The 21,011-nt window shown below is 44.4% G+C and overlaps 1 protein-coding gene across 5 annotated transcripts in view; it reads left to right on the plus strand.

Annotated features, from left to right (window-relative positions):
• The first annotated feature begins 2,194 nt into the window (after positions 1–2,194).
• The window catches only part of vps13a (vacuolar protein sorting 13 homolog A), a 47,593-nt gene continuing 28,776 nt past the window's right edge, over positions 2,195–21,011 (plus strand). For all 5 annotated transcript variants that reach the window (XM_072682394.1, XM_072682395.1, XM_072682396.1 and 2 more), the window contains exons 1-30: positions 2,195–2,427; positions 4,744–4,787; positions 4,899–4,941; positions 5,364–5,459; positions 6,004–6,105; positions 6,229–6,338; positions 6,447–6,506; positions 6,630–6,689; positions 7,338–7,418; positions 7,530–7,587; positions 7,696–7,823; positions 7,929–8,035; positions 8,296–8,467; positions 9,739–9,801; positions 9,953–10,085; positions 10,316–10,416; positions 11,493–11,635; positions 11,721–11,919; positions 13,088–13,202; positions 13,449–13,585; positions 13,701–13,833; positions 14,708–14,825; positions 14,904–15,048; positions 16,056–16,140; positions 16,252–16,427; positions 17,754–17,910; positions 18,014–18,093; positions 18,197–18,256; positions 18,571–18,763; positions 20,204–20,320. In XM_072682394.1, the coding sequence (XP_072538495.1) occupies positions 2,328–2,427; positions 4,744–4,787; positions 4,899–4,941; positions 5,364–5,459; positions 6,004–6,105; positions 6,229–6,338; positions 6,447–6,506; positions 6,630–6,689; positions 7,338–7,418; positions 7,530–7,587; positions 7,696–7,823; positions 7,929–8,035; positions 8,296–8,467; positions 9,739–9,801; positions 9,953–10,085; positions 10,316–10,416; positions 11,493–11,635; positions 11,721–11,919; positions 13,088–13,202; positions 13,449–13,585; positions 13,701–13,833; positions 14,708–14,825; positions 14,904–15,048; positions 16,056–16,140; positions 16,252–16,427; positions 17,754–17,910; positions 18,014–18,093; positions 18,197–18,256; positions 18,571–18,763; positions 20,204–20,320 (3,316 nt within the window). In that variant the 5' untranslated portion in view covers positions 2,195–2,327. The remainder of the gene's footprint in view (positions 2,428–4,743; positions 4,788–4,898; positions 4,942–5,363; positions 5,460–6,003; positions 6,106–6,228; positions 6,339–6,446; positions 6,507–6,629; positions 6,690–7,337; positions 7,419–7,529; positions 7,588–7,695; positions 7,824–7,928; positions 8,036–8,295; positions 8,468–9,738; positions 9,802–9,952; positions 10,086–10,315; positions 10,417–11,492; positions 11,636–11,720; positions 11,920–13,087; positions 13,203–13,448; positions 13,586–13,700; positions 13,834–14,707; positions 14,826–14,903; positions 15,049–16,055; positions 16,141–16,251; positions 16,428–17,753; positions 17,911–18,013; positions 18,094–18,196; positions 18,257–18,570; positions 18,764–20,203; positions 20,321–21,011) is intronic.

Consider the following 21,011-nt stretch of genomic DNA (forward strand, 5'->3'; position numbering starts at 1 on the left):
AGGCTACACACACACACACACACACACACACAGCTAGTGAGCACATTTTACACAAGTCTATCTTTCAGCTTTAAAGAGCTCTAGCTACCTTCTGCTGCGGTCTGGACAGCGGCATCGACGGTCCTCGGTGTCCGCTGTCGATCTCGGGACCTGCGGGCAGAGAGGACATAGTGAGCTCCGGCAGTGGCAGCTGCGACCCCAGCTGCAAACAGGAGGGGGCGCCAACGGAGCTCCATCGTAGAAACAGCTGAGGTCGCTCTTCTAGGTGGAGGTGGAGGTGCAGGTGGAGGGGTCCTCGTCGAAGGAGGTGGAGGGGCCCTCGTCGAAGGAGGTGGAGGGGTCCTCGTCGAAGGAGGTGCAGGGGCCCTCGTCGAAGGAGGTGGAGGGGCCCTCGTCGAAGGAGGTGCAGGGGTCCTCGTCGAAGGAGGTGCAGGGGTCCTCGTCGAAGGAGGTGCAGGGGTCCTCGTCGAAGTGGTTGAGGTGGTCCTAGTGGAGGAAGAAGGAGTGGAGCTCGTCCAGAATGGAGCTGTTGTAGAGCTGTTGGTGCTGCAGAAGAAGCAGGAGTTGGTCTCGTCGAAGAAGCTGAAAAGTTCTCAGAGGAGCAGAAAGAGCAGCTGAGCGCTGTGGGGGTCGGTAAACGACTGAGGTTCTAGATTGTGACCTGGGTTCCACCTACGTTCTCTTACACTTTAAAAGGAAACATGTTCAGTGTCTCCATGGCGACAGAGAGCGGAAAAATAACACGGCTATCTAGAACCGAGTTCAGGGACTAGTGAGGTTCTCCATTTCCACTGAGGACTGAGTTCCCCACCCTCAGGTTCTGCACACAGTAGCGCTGAGAACCACGTTTGTCCCCAATAAGGAGCTATAAGTACCTCTACATCTGTTCTAGACACTGTTCTAGACTCTGAACACACCAAACCCACCTAGATATAAAGTCACCATTTGATCAGGATCTCCAGAAGCTTTACAATCAGCCATAACATTAAAACCACTGAAATCAATAAGGTTGATCAGCTGCTTTTACAGTGGCGCCTTTCAGAAGGTTGAACAGTGGACTAAAGTATTGGGACACCTGCTCGTTCAGCGTTTCTTTCTGAAATCTAGGACATGTTCTCCTTAGAGGCAGGAGAACAGAGGTTCTCCTGCCTCTGTTGGAGTAACTGTCTCTTTCTACTAGCTAGATGTTGGAAAATTGCTTTGAGGATTTGATTGCATTCAGCTACAGGAGTCACTGTTAGTGAGGGCAGGATGTTGGAGAATCTCCAGCCCACAGTGTTGTACTCGTCTTCAGATCCTGCTGCTCTGATAGAATAAAAAAGCCAAAGGAAAAACTTTACTTTTATTCAAATTTATGCAAATGAAGTGTTTTTATGTTTCAAAATCACAATCTATCACCTTGCTCACAGTATCACATTATATCACAGTATACTGGACCGTAGCCCCTGTGTGATGATCCAGCATCTCCTTTTTTCCACAACACTAAAATACTAATCATTACACACTGATCAGCCATAACATTAGTACCACCTTAGTGCCACCACAACACACCTGACCGTTCGAGGTTCGCATGGTCTCCACCAGAGCTCTGAAGACGTTCGCAGCAGATCCTTTAAGTGCTGTAAGTTGTGAGGCCTCATAGGTTCTCCGGTCGTCCTTTCTTGGACCACGTTTTGGTAGATCATCATTTGTGTTGGACACATATACAATTACAATTAGTGAACACACACACACACACACACACATGCATACACAGTAATACAGCGGTGGGCAGCCATCGCTTCAGCACCCACAGAGCATGGGCGTTGCTCAAGGGGTCAACAGCAAGAGGCCTTGGGGAGCGGAGAAGGTAATGGGCCTTCAGTGGCACTTTGCTAGGCCCAGGTATCGGCCCCCCACTGCACACTACTGGGAACCCCCACAAGACCCGCCTGACGTTTTGGAGGTGTTCTGACCTCATCAGTTATCTAGCACCTTCATCACCTGCTGCCTAATATGTAGATCCCAGAGATGGAGATGCAGCAGCTGTAGAAGCCACGTGTCAGTGGTGCTAATGTTATGGCTGATCGGTGTATATAAGCTATCTATGTAGGTAGAAATTGGAGATTATTAATATTTCACCAGCATCTAGAGGTCGCTCTTGTATCCCCATCGTGTGTGTGTGTGTGTGTGTGTGTGTGTGTGTAATAACGTGGTCCCGTCCCTCCCAGCGAGAGCTCCAGCAATGTTTATTTCAGGAAGCCTCCCCAACTGACTGACACGCAGCGGAGCTCCAGCCGAGACCCAAGGAGGAGACATGCTGGCCTGCTGCTGAACAGAGCAGCAACATGGTGTTCGAGTCGCTGGTGGTGGATGTCCTGAACCGCTTCCTGGGGGACTACGTGGTGAACCTCGACAGCTCGCAGCTGAACCTGGGCATATGGGGAGGTGAGAGCTCCGCTGGGACCGGTGGTGTCCTTCACGGCTAACGTTAGTTAGCCAGCTAGCTAGCTTCCTTCACCCAGCGAGCGGTGGAGCGATATGTGCTCCATGGTTGTCGGGCTCTGCCGGGCTGTAGTTCACCGGGGGATTAGCTGGCTGGCTAGCTATCTGACAGGGCGCTAATGCACTGTCTGGCTAGGTTTAGCCATATTTAGCTGGCTAGCTAGCTAGCTAGCAACTCCAGGGCACAACTTCTGCACAACGTTGCATGATGGGACCTGGGCGGCTGCCTGTGGGCTACCCGTGGGCTACCCGTGGGCTACCCGTGGGCTACCCGTGGGCTACCTGTGGGCTACCTGTGGGCTACCTGTAGGCTTTAGCCAGCTAGCAGAGGAGTGAGGAAGAAGGGTGTCCTCATCCTGTAAGGCTGACAGCTGAAGCTAATTGCTGTATAATGGTCTGAGCTGGTCTCACAGCCTCTGCGAGAAGGTTGGGTGTGAAGAAGCCAGAAGCCACAAGCCAGAAGCTCAGGCTCTGCTTTAACCTCAAGGCTTGACTGTGGTTTTCAAACTATCCCGAGCTTCCTGACACTGCTGGCACCTTCTAGAGGTGTAAACATTAAGAAGCTTCCTCGAAACGTTGATCAAGATCCAAAACGTTCAGCAGATGTTCACCTCCAGAGCTTCAAGGAAACCCAAGCAGAATGTAAACATCTGAAGAAAGGCTTGACTGATAATCCTGATAAGATTACTGTGAAATTTCTCCAGCACTGAACCTTGGCCTCTGGGTGGTGGCGTTCCTGCTGAAAAGCCCTGTAGACGTCCTGGTCCAGCTTCTCAAAAGCATCAGCGCTGTTAAAAGTAGAAGGTGCTTGAGGAACTTTTGGAGGTTTTGGTGATTTGAGGAACCTTATCTTCTCTCGTTCAAATGGAGGAACCTTCAAACGTTCTTCAGGGATCTCATTAGTGTGGTGCTCGCTCAATTCTTCAAAAATCAACCCAAGACAAACCCATAGTCCAAAGTTTTTTATATATATATATTATTTATATGTGTGTGTAGAAGGTGCTTGAGGAACTTTTGGAGGTTTTGGTGATTTGAGGAACCTTATCTTCTCTCGTTCAAAAGGAAAAAGCTTCAAACGTTCTTCAGGGATCTCATTAGTGTGGTGCTCGCTCAATTCTTCAAAAATCAACCCAAGACAAACCCAAAGTCCAAAGTTTTATTATATATCTATATTATTTATATGTGTGTGTAGAAGGTGCTTGAGGAACCGTTGGAGGTTTTGGACCTCTTAAGGTGATTTGAGGAACCTTTTCTTCCATCGTTCAAATGGAAGGATCTTCAGGGATCTCGTACTTTTAACAGTGTTTAGTGTGATGCTCGCTCAACTCTTCAAAAATCAATTCAGTCAAACCCAGTCCAAAGTTTTATTATATATATATATATATATATATATATATATATATATATATATATATATATATATATATATATATATATGTATCACAGATGTGTGGCGTAGCTGGGGACCTGGCGCTGTTCTTTTCCAGAGTGTGTCGGTCGATACCATGAAGTTTATTGACGTCCTACGTTTCCGTAATGGATCTTTTACATCAGCACTTTTTAGGTTTTTTGGTTCTGAAACCAAAAGTTAAGTTTCAGCAGCTGTTTAAAGGCCAGATATTGAAGTTTAGTACCTTTTTTCATAGAAATGTAAAATTGCTGCATGTTTCTTAACTGGAATTTGACCAGTTTCGTCAAATTTAGCAAGATTATGCCTCCCTACTTGCATATGTTTCTGTATTGTGGCCATTTTAATTTTTTCAGAGCTCTGAAACGTTTTAAATTTACAGTTCCTCAATCAATAAATGCAGTTATTTCAAGCTTATATCTTGTTTGGGTTAAGATATAAAAAAGTACAACCTATAAAAAGTGGAACGCCATAAATATCAGGATGTGTAGCCGTGTATCGAGTATTTAAGTCAAAGTTTCAATCAGTATCAGTATCGGAAAGGTAAAAGTGGTATCGTACAGAACTAATTGCTAGTGGTAGGAGGTACTATGGGTTAATTGGCAGCACCAAATTGGGGGGAAAAAAGCATAATGCGATACAAAAATATTTAATAAAGGGGGGAAAAAACTATACTGAGCTATTTACAGTTTGACTGTCTAGTTTAGGAATGTCCCAGTAATCTGCCTGTGTGCTGTGTAGCAGTTAAGCTTTACATATTGGCCCAATGATGACTGTCACATCCCTTTAAAGATCTTCATCATCACATATTGCATTTCCTAACCACCACTAACTGACTGTATCTCTTGTAGGTGATGCAATACTGCGAAATCTTGAGATAAAGGAAAATGCTTTGGTAAGTGTCAGTCATGTGATTAAAGTGTTGCCTTTTTTGGTGGCTGTTCGAACGTTCACATCAGTTTGAGTATGTAAATGTTTACTTCGAGTTCCTCTTTTTTTATTTCAGAGTCAGCTGGACATTCCTTTCAAGGTCCGAGCAGGACACATAGGTAAGTTAGTCAAACCACACACAACTACCATCGTTCACACGCATGGAAACTGCAGTTACAGCCGTTTGTCTTTTTAAGAAACTGTTATAAACCATTTACAACCCAAGCTGGAATAGCTCCAGCTCAGACACAATGTTTGGCAAGGAGTTCTTCCTCTTTAAACCAATATTGATTCATTCAAATGTTCTAGAGGGAGATTAGAATGAATAAATGTAGATTATTATGAGTCATCTGGTCTTCAGATGGCCTCCTTCCATGTTTCTGGATACAGAATTAGCCCTATTGGAAGGCATGTGATGTGTTTTTCTGGTTCATGTTTGTTTAAAATGGTTTGTAATGTGTGTGTGTGTGTGTGTGTGTGTGTGTGTGTGTGTGTGTGTGTGTGTGTGTGTGTGTGTGTGTGTGTGTGTCTCTCTTCTCAGGTCGCCTGGAGCTGAAGATCCCCTGGAAGAACCTGTACACACAGTCTGTGGAGGCCACGCTGGATGAGGTCTACTTGCTCATCGTTCCTACTGCCAGTAAGAGCTGTCAATCAGTCCTGTCCATTCATGACTAGCCATACTTCCTCGGTACGACCTATAAACTGAAATCCGAGCTGAAAATCGCAGCCCTGTTTCCTGAAGGCCTTGTTGGACTATTACAGAATTACTTCTTGACTTATTTAATGCTTCTTTTTTGGATTTGAAGAGCAAACCTTTAACCACTAGTCATGTTGGACTAGTAGTTTAGACAATTAACAAGTCATTTTGACCAGTCATATGTTACCATTGATTTGCATGGAATTTCACTCTCTCTTACTAATAATAACTCCAGTTACAGATATCTACAATTACTTTTCTTCTTGTAAAAAGTATAGTTCTAGATATCTACAGTCAGCCCATGTTATTATTTCATACTTTTTATTTGTTATTATACAGAATATTTGCACATAATACAACAATTATTGTTTTCCTTCATTTTTGTCTTTTTAATGCGACTGTTTTTAGAGCTGTTTTCCATTCCGACCTGTTTTCAAACCTATAAAAGCAAAAAGTGAGCAGTGGTGGTCACTGTTTTTGTCAGGTATAAAGTATGATGCTGAAAAGGAGGAGAAGCAGCTACAGGAGGCTCGACAGAGGGAGCTGCAGAGGATCGAGGAGACCAAACAGAAAGCAGCTGAACAAGGTTAGAAAGAGAGAGAATTCTAAAACACTTTACACTGATAAATTAAACAAATGTTATTAGTGTAAATATATTAATAAAATGGTGTGTTTTTGATTTTATAATATTTTGTATGCTTTTGCACAGAAAACCCAAAGACTGAGAAGCAAGACACCTTTGTGGAGAAACTGGTCACTCAGGTGATCAAAAACCTTCAAGTGAAAATCTCCAATATTCATGTTCGCTACGAAGACGCTGTGAGTTATCAGCTCGCTGTTTATTATTATTATTATTATTATTATTTAATTAGGAAGAGAACATTTATTTTCCCTCTGCTCAGAATATTATACATGTTTTACACACAGGTCACCAACCCGAACTGTCCTCTGTCTTTCGGAGTGTCCCTCCAAAACCTCAGTCTTCAGGTAAAGCCCTGGTCCCTGTTTACAGAGTGTAAATGACTGATCCAAAATTATATATTGGCATTATTATGGGTTACTCCAGTTTCTGACTGTGTTTGTGCATGTCTGACTATTTCACACATTCAGACCGCCGATGCAAACTGGAAACCCTGTCTGCTGGATGAGAAATCCAAGCTGTTTTTCAAGGTAAAAGGATTTTACCTGTTTTTTTGGTTCTGCCAATTAACCCACCCGTGTGTAACTCCCACTACCACTAGCAATCCTCCCAACACTAGAAGAATAAGGACTTAACATATGTCTCCTTTGATACATGCAAAGCCAGCCACCGCCTCTTTTCTAACTGCCATCAGTGCAGCACTGATAGGCAGCTGACATGCTCTGAGAAAAGCGCCGGGCGCCCAACCTCACTGCACAAGCTAACAGACACCTGTACCGGCCAACACCTGTGCGAGTGATGAGAGGAGAGGGTGCCATCTACCCACCTGGAGGGAGCACAGCCAATTGTGCTCTCCCAGATTCTGGCCGCCGATGGCAAAGCGGCATGGAACTAACAAAATGCATAAAACAATCTCTAAATTTAAAATATAAGTTATTTGGTAATTGAGCAATTCAGAATCTGAATAATCAGTTACTCGTTATTCGAGTTATGCAAAATAATTCATTTCAGTAATCAATAGATAATCTGATAATCAAAATGGTTGTTTGTTGTAGCCATAAAAGCCCAGATCATTGCTCACTGTAATCAGAGATTGTAACCATTAGACCCTTAGAACATTACTGACTTCATTCGATTTGTGTTAATTATTAATAATAAACACTTTGTGCTTCTTTCAGCTCGTTCGTCTGGACAACCTCTTTGCCTACTGGAACTGCAACTCGGAGCTGTACTCCAATCACAAACCTACCGAGGCCCTGGTGAGAGGCTATTCGTCAAATTTCAAATATAATAAAAAAATAATAATAATAATAAAAACAGCAAAATAAATATCTCACTGTACTGGTTTTTGTTTGTTTGTTTTTTTGTAGAGATGTCTGCAACACAACGTGGCTGTCCAGAACTCCATCCCTCATGACTATAACTTCAGTGAGTGATCACTTCTGCTCGTGGTAGCAGCTTTAAGCTGTTTATGGGCTTTCAGGGCTCTCATTTACAAACGTTAAACTTTAATCGACTGAATTTCGGCTTTTTTAGTTTTCCGTCCGATATCTGCCAACGCCAAGCTGCGGATGAACCCTCGCTCAGACGTGGATTTCTCCTCGCCGAAGGTGGATCTGGTGGTCAACCTGCCAGAGGTGGCGGTGGAGCTCAGCAGACCACAGGTGAGAGCAGAAGGAGACAGACGGACATCATTAGTTCAGAGCAGGTCAGTGGAAATGGCTCCAACTAAGTGCTGAACAGTGTCTGTTGCTCTGTGTCTTTTACAGTATGTCAGCATACTGGAGCTTTTGGGCTCGGTGGATATGATGTCACGTAATCTTCCATACAGGAAATATCGCCCAGAGGTGCCTGTCCACACCAACGCTTACCACTGGTGAGAATGACCCGCATAATGTCAGGACACTGCTCTGCTCTGCTGTAATTTACAACATCGTAATTAATCAGTGCTTGATTAATGATATCAGATTGAATTATTAATGATCTAATTATGTGAAATTCTCTTAATTGGTTATAATCATGATCAAAATCACTGAATTATCAAATCACTGACCGACTGTTAGTGTCCAGCAGGCTGTCTGCTGTCCTGTAGGAGATCTCATGGTATTTATTTCTTGTGTCCTTCATGATTTCCAGGTGGAGGTACGTCATCAAAGGTATCTTGGAGGTGAATGTGAAACCCCGCCTGCACATGTGGTCTTGGCAACACATCCGTCGCCATCGGCAACAGGCGAAGCAGTACAAAGAGCTCTATAAGACTAAAATCACCAGCAAGAAGCCGACTGATGTTGTGTTGAAGAAGCTAGAGGTAAGTACAGGCCAGGACTATACTGCAGTATAGTAAAGCAGTTAGGATGTGTCCCAAGGAGTTTACCGTAATACTGGAGTTCAACAAAGAAGCATAGAGCGCATTTTAGCACAGCGGAAATTTAGACGCAGCACAAAAGCTTAGGACTGATATGTTGTAGCGGCAGTAGGCAAGCACACACACACTCACACACACATACTCCCCAAGAACCCCCTTTTTAAATTAATATATATATATATATATATATAATATATATATATATATATATATATATATATATATATATGGCTCAGTTTTTGTAAACTTCAAAGAGTTTCTCTTAAAAAATGCTATAAGGTTTAGCTTGTCAGGTTTAGCTATTTATTGGTTAGTTTTGTATTTTCTGTATATTAATAGTAATAATAATAATAACAATTTAGTAATATTATAATTCTTGTACAAATTTTATTGTTATTGTTATTATTATTATTAGCAGTAGTAGTTATATTTATTATGCTTATATTCTTCTTCTTCTTATTATTATTATTATTATTATCATTATTATTATTAGTAGTAGTAGTAGTAGTATTTTTTAGAGTTTTTTGTTTGCTTATTTGTCAGTATTTTCCTTCTCCAAAACCTCAAAGCGCTTCATTTACATAAAAACAGATGAAGGAACAAAAGCAACAAAGCGTGTGTAATTGCACGAGTGTGTGTCTATTAAAAAGACAAGGACATTTAAAACAATGTTGGATAAAATATACAAAGTGCCATAATATAACTAAGAAGTCCAAAAATGTAATAAAATTAATAAAAAGAAAACAGTATCAGACGATATTAATAATATCAATTATATTTTAATTGGCATTTCTGCTCATACTGCTCACTACTAGGTCATGAATGACAGTATGTCGTTATATAATATCATAATACTGTGACTTTAGTACAGTTATGGTATTTAGGCAGGTTTTTAAATGAGGAAACAAATGTGGTTGCTGTGGTAGCCCATGTGGTTGGTTGGGTGTTGCTACACTGCCTCTTTTTCGTTGTGACATAAGAAGGGTGCACAGACCGTTGCAGCCCATTCATACCTATTGAAAAAGTTTCTGTGCAACATTTGTTTCGTCATGGAAACTGTACGTATGGTCAAAAAGCTGTATACCAAGAGTGGAGATCATAGTATCATGATATTCGGATAATGATGAGTATTTCTGAGTAGCATATCAAGCTGCTTTGGAGGCTCTGCTCCATGAAAGGCATTTTAAGCAGCTTCTGTTTCAATTCGTTTGCAGGAGACGGAGAAAACTCTGGATATTTTCAACATCACTCTGGCGAGACAGCAGGCTGAGATGGAGGTGGAGTACACTGTACAGAACACATGCCTACGTTTAACCACTGAATTCCTGAATCCGGCTGAATGCTGCAGGCTTTCACTCTTCCACTGATCTTCTGAAATGCAGCTCTGTGAGTGTCATGTGATGTAATTGGTGGCATTCTGCCCGTTAGGCATCTAAAGCAGGGCTGCGGATCTATCGGCCTGGGGTGAAGATGGAGGAGGAGCAGTCTCAGGGCTGGTTCGGCTGGATGTGGAACTGGTCTGGAGACAGCGGCACGCCGACCAAAGAGGCCAAACCGGGAGGTACTCAACAGGCTCAAGTGAACTTTGAACACAGTCTGAACTCGGAGGTCCATTTAATCACCTTCTGCTCATGTCACATGAGGCCTAGTGTTGGTCTGAGCTCTCAGGGACTCCGTTCAGAGGGGTTTCTCATCATAGACTTGCTGAATAATGCGACATCCTTAGCTACATTCTTTTAATAGATATTGTATGATGTTAATATTATATATTTTTTTATATATTATTTCTAGCTACAGGTTTTGACACACTGATGACCTCAGCAGAGAAAGCCAAACTCTACACTGCCATTGGATACAGTGAGACGGCTGTCAATCCTAACCTGCCAAAAAATGTATGTGCCCTCCATTCACATTCAACCGTACTCAGCATTGCGTTAGTAACTAATACCAGCTGAGCTGTGTGTGTGTGTGTGTGTGTGTGTGTGTGTGTGTCTGCTGCTGCTGTAGTCAAGGCGCTGTGGACGGATAGTAGTTTACAGTGCTGTGCAGCTTAAGACAGTCACCAGGGTAAAACTGTTTTTTGGCTAGGTGGTTGCTACGGTATACCAGGTTGTTGCTGTGGGGTTGGACTAGTGCTGCTAGATGGTTGTTGGGGTGTTGCTAGATGGTTGAGATGGTGTGCCAGGTGGTTGGCAAGGTGTTGCAAGATTGTTGCTCCGGTGTTGCTAAGTGGCTACAGTAGGTTATATAGTGTTTCTAGGACGTTGCTGTAGTGTTACTAAGTGGTTGCTAGGTAGATGCTGTAGTGTTGCAAGGAGATTGCTGTAGTGTTGCAATGTGGTTGCTAGATAGGCGCTGTAGTGTTGCTAGGAGATTGCTGTAGTGTTACTAAGTGGCTGCTAGATAGGTGCTGTAGTGTTGCAAGAAGGTTGCTCCGGTGTTGCTAAGTGGTTGCTAGATAGGTGCTGTAGTGTTGCAAGGAGGTTGCTGTAGTGTTGCAATGTGGTTGCTAGATAGGCACTGTAGTGTTGCTAGGAGATTGCTATAGTATTGCTAAGTGCTTGCTAGATAGGTGCTGTAGTGTTGCTAGGAGATTGCTATAGTATTGCTAAGTGCTTGCTAGATAGGTGCTGTAGTGTTGCTAGGAGATTGCTATAGTATTGCTAAGTGCTTGTTAGATAGGCGCTGTAGTGTTGCTAGGAGATTGCTATAGTATTGCTAAGTGCTTTCTAGATAGGTGCTGTAGTGTTGCTAGGAGATTGCTATAGTATTGCTAAGTGCTTGTTAGATAGGCGCTGTAGTGTTGCTAGGAGATTGCTATAGTATTGCTAAGTGCTTTCTAGATAGGTGCTGTGGTGCTGCTGTGGTATAACAGGTTGTTGTTAGCATGTTACTAAGTGGTTGTTCTGATATGTGGTTGGTTGGTTGGGCAAACACATAACTGATTGTGGTGTGATGTGTTTTGTAGTTTGAGGACATGAAGGTCCGCTTCCAGCTGGTGAGCATGTCCGTGTCGATCAAAGAGAGCAAGGAGAAACCAGAGATAATCAAACTGTCCGTCATTGGCCTGAGTGCCACGCTCACCCAGAGACCTTCTGCTCAAGCCATCAAGTAAATCCTGCTCCTCTGATTTGTTGTCATTCAGTAGTAATTTAAGCTGTGCTTGTCGGTTGATCTCCTGTTGGTGTTGTTGCAGGATCGTGGCTCAGCTGTCGTCGTTCGAGGTGACTGGACTTCCTCGGAACAACGTGCCCCCCATGCTGCTCTCGTCTCGCCACGTGGTGGAGGAGAACAAGCCTCTGCTCAGCCTGATGTTCGAGACCAATCCACTAGATGCCAAGGCAGACCAGAGACTGCATGTGGAGTCACAGCCACTGGAGATCATCTATGATGCTGTGTGTATATGAGAGAGAGAGAGAGAGAGAGAGAGAGAGAGAGAGAGAGAGAGAGAGAGCAGTCAAAAAAATCTGGATTATAAGTTCCTCCATATTCAGGCAGAGATCTCAAACTTCCTAGGTAGTCATTAGGGTGAAACTAAGTGGTTGCTATGGTGTTGCTATGTGGTTGTGATGCTATCCCAGGTGGTTGCTTTGGTATTGCTTATTGGTTGCTAGGGTGTTGCTATGGTATCCCAGGTGGTTGGTTGTATGTTGCTAAATGGTTGCTGTGGAATTGCTTAGTGGTTACTGGGGTTTTGCTAGGCAATTGCTATAGTATCCCAGGTGGTTGCTTGGATGTTGCTAAGTGGTTTCTGTGGTATTGCTTAGTGGTTGCTAGGCAGTTGCATTGGTATCCCAGGTGGTTGGTTGTATGTTGCTAAATGGTTGCTGTGGAATTGCTTAGTGGTTACTGGGATTTTGCTAGGCAATTGCTATAGTATCCCAGGTGGTTGCTTGGATGTTGCTAAGTGTTCGTTAAATGGTTGCTTTGGTATTGCTTATTGGTTGCTAGGCAGTTGCATTGGTATCCCAGGTGGTTGGTTGTATGTTGCTAAATGGTTGCTGTGGAATTGCTTAGTGGTTACTGGGGTTTTGCTAGGCAATTGCTATAGTATCCCAGGTGGTTGCTTGGATGTTGCTAAGTGGTTTCTGTGGTATTGCTTAGTGGTTGCTAGGGTGTTGCTAGGCAGTTGTTATAGTATCTTAGGTAGTTGCTTGTATGTTGCTAAGCGGTTTCTGTAGTATTGCTTAGTGGTTACTGGGGTGTTGCTAGGTAATTGTTATAGTGTCCCAGGTGGTTGCTTGTATGTTGCTAAGAGGTTGCTAAATGGTTGATTATGGTATGGCTTAGTGGTCGGATCGCAGGTGGTTGCTTGCAAATGAAATGAAGTGAAGTGAAGTGCTGTGGTGTTGCTGAATGGCTGCTAGGTAGCTGATATGGTGTTAATAGGTGATAGGTGGTTACTGTTGTGTTGCTAAGTGACTGCTAGATGGGTGCTAAGTGTTGCTGTGTTGCTATGGTGTTGCACAGCGGTTGCTACGGTCTTTATTGCATAGTTAAAAATACATGGCATTTATATTCTGTACTGTAATGCATGGGACACTCTGTACATTCTCCCTGTAGATGACGGTGAATAGCATGTCGGCGTTCTTCATGCCTCCAAATGACCTGCAGCTGGACGAGCTGACCAACGCCACCCGCATGAAGCTGGAGCAGTTCAGAGATCGAACATCAACAGGTGTGTCCATGTTTATATATAGTACAGTAATCATTTATGCTCGGACGGTCCAGTGAAATGCTTCTTTTCTCATATCCCAGCTTAGAAAGTCTAGGCTGTGGGTTAAGGGCCAGCTTAGTCGCTCTGGGCATCAAACCAACAACCCTGTGATCCGTAACACCCGGGGCGTGGGCCGCCCCCACACTTGCACACCTCAAATGTATTATATTAGAAAACTAATTTCGTTGTTCTGTGCTTTTCCTGCAGGACTCATGTACATCATTGAGACTCAGAAGGTTCTGGATTTGAAAATCAACCTCATGGCCTCTTATGTGATCGTGCCACAAATGGGCTTCTACGATCCAAAGCACAACCTGGCTATTCTGGATTTGGGGCACTTTCAGGTAAATGTTTTTTTCTTGTTTTTAATATGGTTTCTAATGAAGACTGAAGGAGCTGGAGCCTCTTCAACAACAAATAGAGAGATGAATGTCCTTGTTCCTTGTGTTTCTTGAGTAGATGTCCAGTCAGAGCAAAGCTCATTTGCCCCAGCTTTCAGCGGGAAGCAGCACTATAGAGGACCTCATCTCTCGAGCCTACGACAGATTCGACATCCAACTCAGCAGCCTTCAGTTCCTATACACCAAACCAGGTACAGACTCAGAGGGTCTCCTCTTACCCCATAGAGCTGAGTTGTAGCTCAATACCTCATTCAAGTGTATCAGACTTAAGGTTCTTCATAAGGGGGGGGCTCTGTTATATGGCCTTTAGGTATGTGGTGCTTTGCATCATTGACACTGTGAGGCAGTTTACTGACCATGGCCACCTCTTTTCATTGGACCAGATTTTGATCACAATATTAGGACCACCTCGGTTTGAAATAAGCTCTGCATATAAGATCAGCTCCACTTTCCATGTAAGAGCACTTCCAGCAATTCCAGACTGGGGTCCATCTGTTTCTCTGCATACCACTTTAGCCACCTTTGGTCAGGACTCTACAGGATTGACCACCTCAGAGCAGGTATGTAGTGTTTGGGTGGTGGGGTGACATGATGGTGGTGTATTAGTAGTGCTGGTTCTACGAATGGGTCAGGCACAGCAGTGCTGCTGGAGTTTTTAAACACTGTGTCTGTCCACTACTACTTAGTTGGTCCACCTTGTAGAAGCTCATCTGTTGCTGCACAGCTTGAGCTCACAGGGCGCTGCTGCCACAGGCTGGATATTTCTGGTTGGTGGACTATTCTCTGTCCAGCAGTCAGTCAGTGTCACTGCAGTGCTGAGAATGACCCACCATCCAAATACTACTTGCGCTGTGGTGGTCAGTCCAGTGGGGTTCTGAGCATTGAAGAACAAACTGGGTGAAAGGAGGCTAATAACAGAGTATGCAGAGAAACCGATAGAGCACAGGCTGTGGTCATGCTGTGATGCTGGTGGTCATAATAATCTGATATGACTGTGTGTAAATATATCTGTATGTAAAATATGAAAATAAAAACACGCTGCTTTTATCTGCTGGTCTTTATTAGACGGTGACTGGAAGAAGGCTCGGAAGGAGAGACAGTCGGCGCTCCATATTCTGGAGCCAGTGGACCTGAAGGTGGTCTTCAGCAGAGCCATGGTGGTCACTGACTCAAGGATGCCAAAGTAAGTGTGTGTGTGTGCCTGAATGTTCCTGGAGAGTGCTAATGAGGTTGAGTTCACTCTACATCGTGCTCTGGTTAGGTTCAAGATGTCTGGAGAACTTCCCCTGCTCTCTCTGCGGATCTCCGATGACAAAGTGCGTGGTGTCCTGGAGCTGATTGACAGCATTCCACTCCCGGAGAGCCGCCCTCCGCCTCGGAGTGCTGCGCTGCAAGTCACTCCCAAGGTGTGTGTGTGTGTGTGTGTGTCTGTGTGTTTGTTTTAGACACGCCTACAGTTAAGTTGCAGTGCGTTGGCTTGTGGTTAGTGCTGCTTGAAGGAGTCAGTGTGAGGGAATGTATATGTGGGAATGTGGTTTGTGAACTGCCTATGTGCTGATGAGCCAAAGCATTAAGACCTCCTGCCTAATATGCTAATGCACGACCTACAAGACCTATGACCCTGTGGCACCAAGTGTCTTGCCGGTTCAGGAAACCAGTCACAAGCCAGCTCCCAGTTTTGCATAGGGGTCACATTGCTAGGTCAGCCATTCCACCTTGTGGCAACAGTGGCAGCTTAGTAGACCTGGCTATCAAACCCACAACCCTGTTTTCGACAACCCAGCGCTCTTAGCCATCCAGCCAAGTGATGTAAAAGGAGACAGGACTCATCAGATCAGTTGACCTTCTTCCATGGTTTCAAAGTCCGGTCCAGTCTGGCTTGTGTTCTCATTCTAGGCTCTGTTGTAATACAGTGTTGGGTTAGCATAGGCACTCTGACTGGTGTGCCTCACTGCAGCAGGGGGCGCTGCACTGTGTGTTTTGAGATTTTTCTCCTGCCACAGTATTCTTTTTGATGTTACCACTCACACTGCGCAACACCCTTCGCCAGTAATTGATTTGTCCTCCTCGGGCCCCTATTATTTGTTACCCACCACAGCTGACCAGGAGCACCCCTTAAGCCTTGCCATTTTGGAGATGCAAAAAAAAAAAGTCTGGCCATGAGAATTTGGCTATCGTCTAAGTCTTTTAGACCTTGGCACCTGACCATTTCTCCTGCATCCAGAACGTCAGCTATGAGAACTGACTGGTTAGTTACTATCTGACTTACATCCCTGACCTTGACATGGGACTCTTTTCGCGCTGTTCAGAGATTATGGAGGCTATTCACGGCATCTGTGAGTGGTCCTAATGTTTTGGGTCATTTGTGTGAGTATGTAATTCTTTGTGTCTTTGCCTGTGTGTGCGTGTGTAGGTTCTTAAATCGAGGGACACCCCTCAGCTAACCCCTAGGAGGCCAGCCTTGACTGACCTGCGCTCCTCAATAATCTTTGACTCAGGTAAGCCACATTTAAGACAGGTGGTGATATCTTCACTGTTCTACTGGCCAATTCAGAGATTAAGTAAGTGTGTGTGTGTGTGTGTGTGTGTGTGTGTGTGTGTGTCTTTAGGTTCAGAGGAAGACTTGTTCTTCGATGCTCCCAGCTCACCCATTGAGGACCTGCCATTCTTTGAGGCCAGCACTGGCGCTCTGGAACGATCAGCCTCAGTAAAGAGGAGATCCATGGTGAAGCAGGACCCCAAGAAGAACATGACGGAGTTCCTCATGACCTTTGAAATCAGCAAGGTCTGAGGGTTCTCACCACATGCTCTAACACACCTCAGCAACCACTAAGCAACTCAATAAGAACCACCTAGTCACCACTTAGCAACACCATAAAAAACTCCTGACTAACTTCATAAGAACCACCTAGCAACCACCAAGAAACTTTATAAGAACCACTTAGCAACTCTATTAGAACCATCTGACAACCCCTTGGCAACACAATAAAAGCCCCGGACTAACTTCATAAGAACCACCTAGCAACACCCTAGCAACTACTAAGCAACTCCATAAGAACCACCTAGTAACCACTTAGCAACACCCAAGCAGACACTAAGTATCTTCATAAGGACCACGGGGCAACCACTTGGCAACAACCTAGCAATCTCAAAGCAACTCAATAAGAACCACCTAGTCACCACTTAGCAACACCATAAAAAACTCCTGACTAACTTCATAAGAACCACCTAGCAACCACCAAGAAACTTTATAAGAACCACTTAGCAACTCTGTTAGAACCATCTGACAACCCCTTGGCAACACAATAAAAGCCCCGGACTAACTTCATAAGAACCACCTAGCAACACCCTAGCAACTACTAAGCAACTCCATAAGAACCACCTAGTAACCACTTAGCAACACCCAAGCAGACACTAAGTATCTTCATAAGGACCACGGGGCAACCACTTGGCAACAACCTAGCAATCTCAAAGCAACTCCATAAGAACCACCTAGTCACCACTTAGCAACACCATAAAAAACTCCTGACTAACTTCATAAGAACCACTTAGTAACCACTTAGCAACACCATAGCAGCTGCATAAGAACCTCCTACCGACACCATAGCAACCATTTTGCAACCACCTGGGATATCACAGCAACTGCTTAGCAACCACCTTGCAATTCCATGGCAACCACATAGAAGACCAATTAGCAACCCCACAACAACCACTCAGGATACTATAGCAGCTGCTTAGCAACCGCATAGCTACATCATAGCAGCCATTTAGTGACTACCTCACAAATGCATGGTAACCACCTCCTATACCACAGCCTAATTAGTTTTACTCTGGGGCCAACATAGCAGCCTGGCAACTGCCACTTATGCTGCGCTACCATTTTTTTTTGCATGTGCTGAACCTACACTCACATGCTTCATTTCTTCGTTAAGTCAGTCAGTCAACTTCCCCTTCTGTACCAGTTGAAGGGTACCTGATCTAGCGGTGGTATTAGTAGTAGTCCTATGTAATTAAATACTTGTACATTTATTACTGGGGTTATGGTTCTCAATATGACAGATAAACTCTTACAGGTTTCTAAACATGCTCTCCTCTTCCTCTCCCACTACAGCTGTCCATCCAGCTGTGCCGCCTTTCAGCAGGACTGGAAGTGCCAGTCTTGCATCTGGAAATCGAGGGTCTCGGAACGGAGCTCAAACTGCGTACATTTGACATGAGCTCATACACCTTCCTGCGGGAAATCTGCCTGGAGTGCTCCGAGTACACGGGTAAATCTTCCTTAATACACACATGGAAACCTAATAATTGGAGCAATGCTGAGCTGTAACATCTCCATATAAGAGTCTATAAAGGGTTTGTGTGTGTTTAAAGACGGAGATGGGAAGAAGGTCCACCTCATCACCACACTAGACAACACAGAGGACGATCTGCTCACACTGGAATATGTGAAGGTAAGCTCTTGCCGTTTTGCAGGTTTACCAGGTTGTGGGAATAAGTGGAGGGAATGCTGGATTTATTGGATTTAATCCATCTTTTTATTTTTTCTCTTTTCAGGCAGACAAGAACGCCCCAGACTTCAAATCTGCATACAAAAACACAGAGCAGCTTATTAAGGTAAGTCTAGGGCACACTGATACCTGGGGTGCGATGGCTGCATGTTAAGGGCCTTGCTCCAGGGCCGAACCCATAGCCCAGCACTCTAACTGCTGGGCCTGTCTATGCCCGGACCATTTCCAGGTGCTTAGCAGAAGAAAATTTGCTGTCACGGCGCCCGTTACGTGTCCCTCCATTGACAGCCACTCATCGTCACCTTTGTTTCCAGTGCTGTGTGGCTGGCTGATTACTGCTCTGTACATTAGCACACATTACTCTGAATTACTGAGCTGTGTGTCTCCCAATCCTTCACCCATCCGTGTGTTTCAACGCAGGTCAATTTCTCCTCCCTGGACATTCACCTGCACACTGAAGCTCTCCTCAACTCCATGAACTTCTTGAACAGCCTCCTCCCTCCTCCTAAGAAGCAGCCGCCGAGCGAGCAGCCTGTGCCGCCGCAGGACGAGGAGGGAGACGGAGACGGAGAAGAGGAGAAGAAAGACGAGTCCGCTGTTACCAAGAGACCCAGTAATGTCCCCTTCGCTTATTTACATGATCCACAAAACGCTGTCTCTGCTATTGCCATCGCGCAGTGTGAGCGTGAAAGAGGCGGAGGAGTGCTGAGAGGCAGCTCCGGATTATAGATGAGCATCCTGTTTCTCTAATATCTCTAATACTCAATTTCAGCAGGGCTGATCAGGTAGAAACCCTTCAGAGAAGCTACTTACAGTCTCTGGTTGAGTTTCCCACTGAAGCCGTTCCATTTGTTAAAGTGCGTAAAGTGCTGCTCTGTTACTGTGATTGCATCTCTCTCTCTCTCTCTCTCTCTCTCTCTCTCTCGCTCTCTCTCTCTCTCTCTCTCTGTATCTTTTTTCTCTATTCCTCTCATTACTCTTTTACTTTCGCGCAGGCTTTCTTTCTCTCCCTGATTTTCTCTTCTCTCTTGCTCTCTCTTTTTCTGCCTGTCTTTCTCATGCTCTCACTCTCTTACTTTCGCGCTTCTCTCTCTCTCTCTCTCTCTCTCTCTCTCTCTCTCTCCCTCTGTGATATCTTTTTCCATGCTTTCTCATTGCTCTTAATGTGTTACTTTCGCAGAGGCTTTCTCTCTCTCCCGGTCTGTTGCTCTCTGCTCTCTTGCTCTTACGCTCTCTCTCTCTCTCTCTCGCTCGCTCGCGCTCTCTCTCTCTCTCTCTCTGTCTGTCTCTCTTTCTGTCTTTCTCGCTCGCTTGTGCGCTCTCTTTCTGCTCTTTTGTTCTATCTCTGTTCTCGCTCCCACTCTTTCCCTCTCTTGCTTTCTCTCTCCTTTTGTATTCTTTCTTACACTCACTTTCTTTCTCTTCCTCTCATTGCTCTCATATTACTTTTGCGCAGGCTTTCTTTCTCCCTGTCTCCTGTCTTGCTCTCTCATGCTCTCTTTCACTCATCTCCTGCTCTCTCTCTCTCTCTCTCTCTCTCTCTCTCGCTCTCTCGCTCTCTCTTGCACACTCATGCGTGCAGTGCCATTCCTCTATGTGGTCAGTGTTGGATCAGTGATCTGGGTGTGAGCGGAAGACTGATATGAGAGCTTGTTTGAGTAATAGAAGGTGTTTAATATAGAACATCAGTCAGAGCCTCACTGTGCTCAGCTTTAAGGCTCGGTAGAGCTGCTCAGATCTAGATACGGTCTCTAAAGGTGCTCTATTATTTAGGTTTTTCTGTCTTTAAGAAGCTTTTGAATAAAAGTGGTGTTGGTGTTGGTTTTGATTAGATTCCACTGCCATTTTTTGGCTCCTAGGCTCCCACTGCAGTTGTTAGCGCCCCCTCATGGACAGCTGAGAGCTACAGATCTGGCACAGAGAGGCTGGAGTCAGAGAGAGTACAGTTGGCCGTGCTCTCTCTGGGTGTTTTAGTCTTCTATTTTTTCATCTTCTGACCACATTTATCAAATTCTAAATCTACCTTGGTTTATCATTTGTATTCCTCCTCCAGCTCCAAAGAAGTCAAAATTTGAGGATGTGGTGAATCTGGATATCAGAGCAGACCTGTCATGTCTGAAGGTTTTTATCAGAGGAGAGAAAGCAAGGATTTCCGAGATCAGTATAGAAGGTAAGTATCTAAATATGATGTGTGTATGCGTATATATATATATATATATATATATATATAGATATAGATATAGATATAGATATATAGATATAGATATATAGATATAGATATAGATATATAGATATATATAGATAGATAGATAGATAGATGGATTTAGAACAATTATTTATGGCCACCCCTTCTAATGTTTCAGCATTCAGCTACTTTAAGTTACACCCATTGCTGTAGAGAAGTACTGTCCATTAAATAGGACTCTCTGGAGCAGATCAACATGAACCTATTGGCACCATGCTGCCTGAAGCCAGGCGTGACCCATAGGCGTAAAGCCCCCCAGCATCCAGTACTTTTAGAATGAGTTGGGGAGTTGGGAATCAGAAGGGGATGGTGGTCATCAACATCCTGACCTCACTAATGCTCTTGTCGCTGATTGTTGTCTCAGTACTTTTGTCTATATAGTGTGTATACAAGCAAATCTACAAAGCCAGTGCATTACAGTTTTCACCATTTTGTAGTGGTGTCTGAAAACGCTAGTGCCTAGTGACCTTAATGCGTACTGTTAATGCGGCGCACTCTGCTGTCGCTCTGCAGTGTGCTCACACACATAATGAGGGGTCCCAAAGCGTTCACTACCTGTTATAGGTAACTTTCTGTTACCTATAACAGAAAAGCCCTATGTAGTGATCTGGATGTT

Source organism: Salminus brasiliensis, chromosome 6 (genome assembly GCF_030463535.1).
Source record: "Salminus brasiliensis chromosome 6, fSalBra1.hap2, whole genome shotgun sequence".
In the NCBI taxonomy this organism is placed as follows: domain Eukaryota; kingdom Metazoa; phylum Chordata; class Actinopteri; order Characiformes; family Bryconidae; genus Salminus; species Salminus brasiliensis.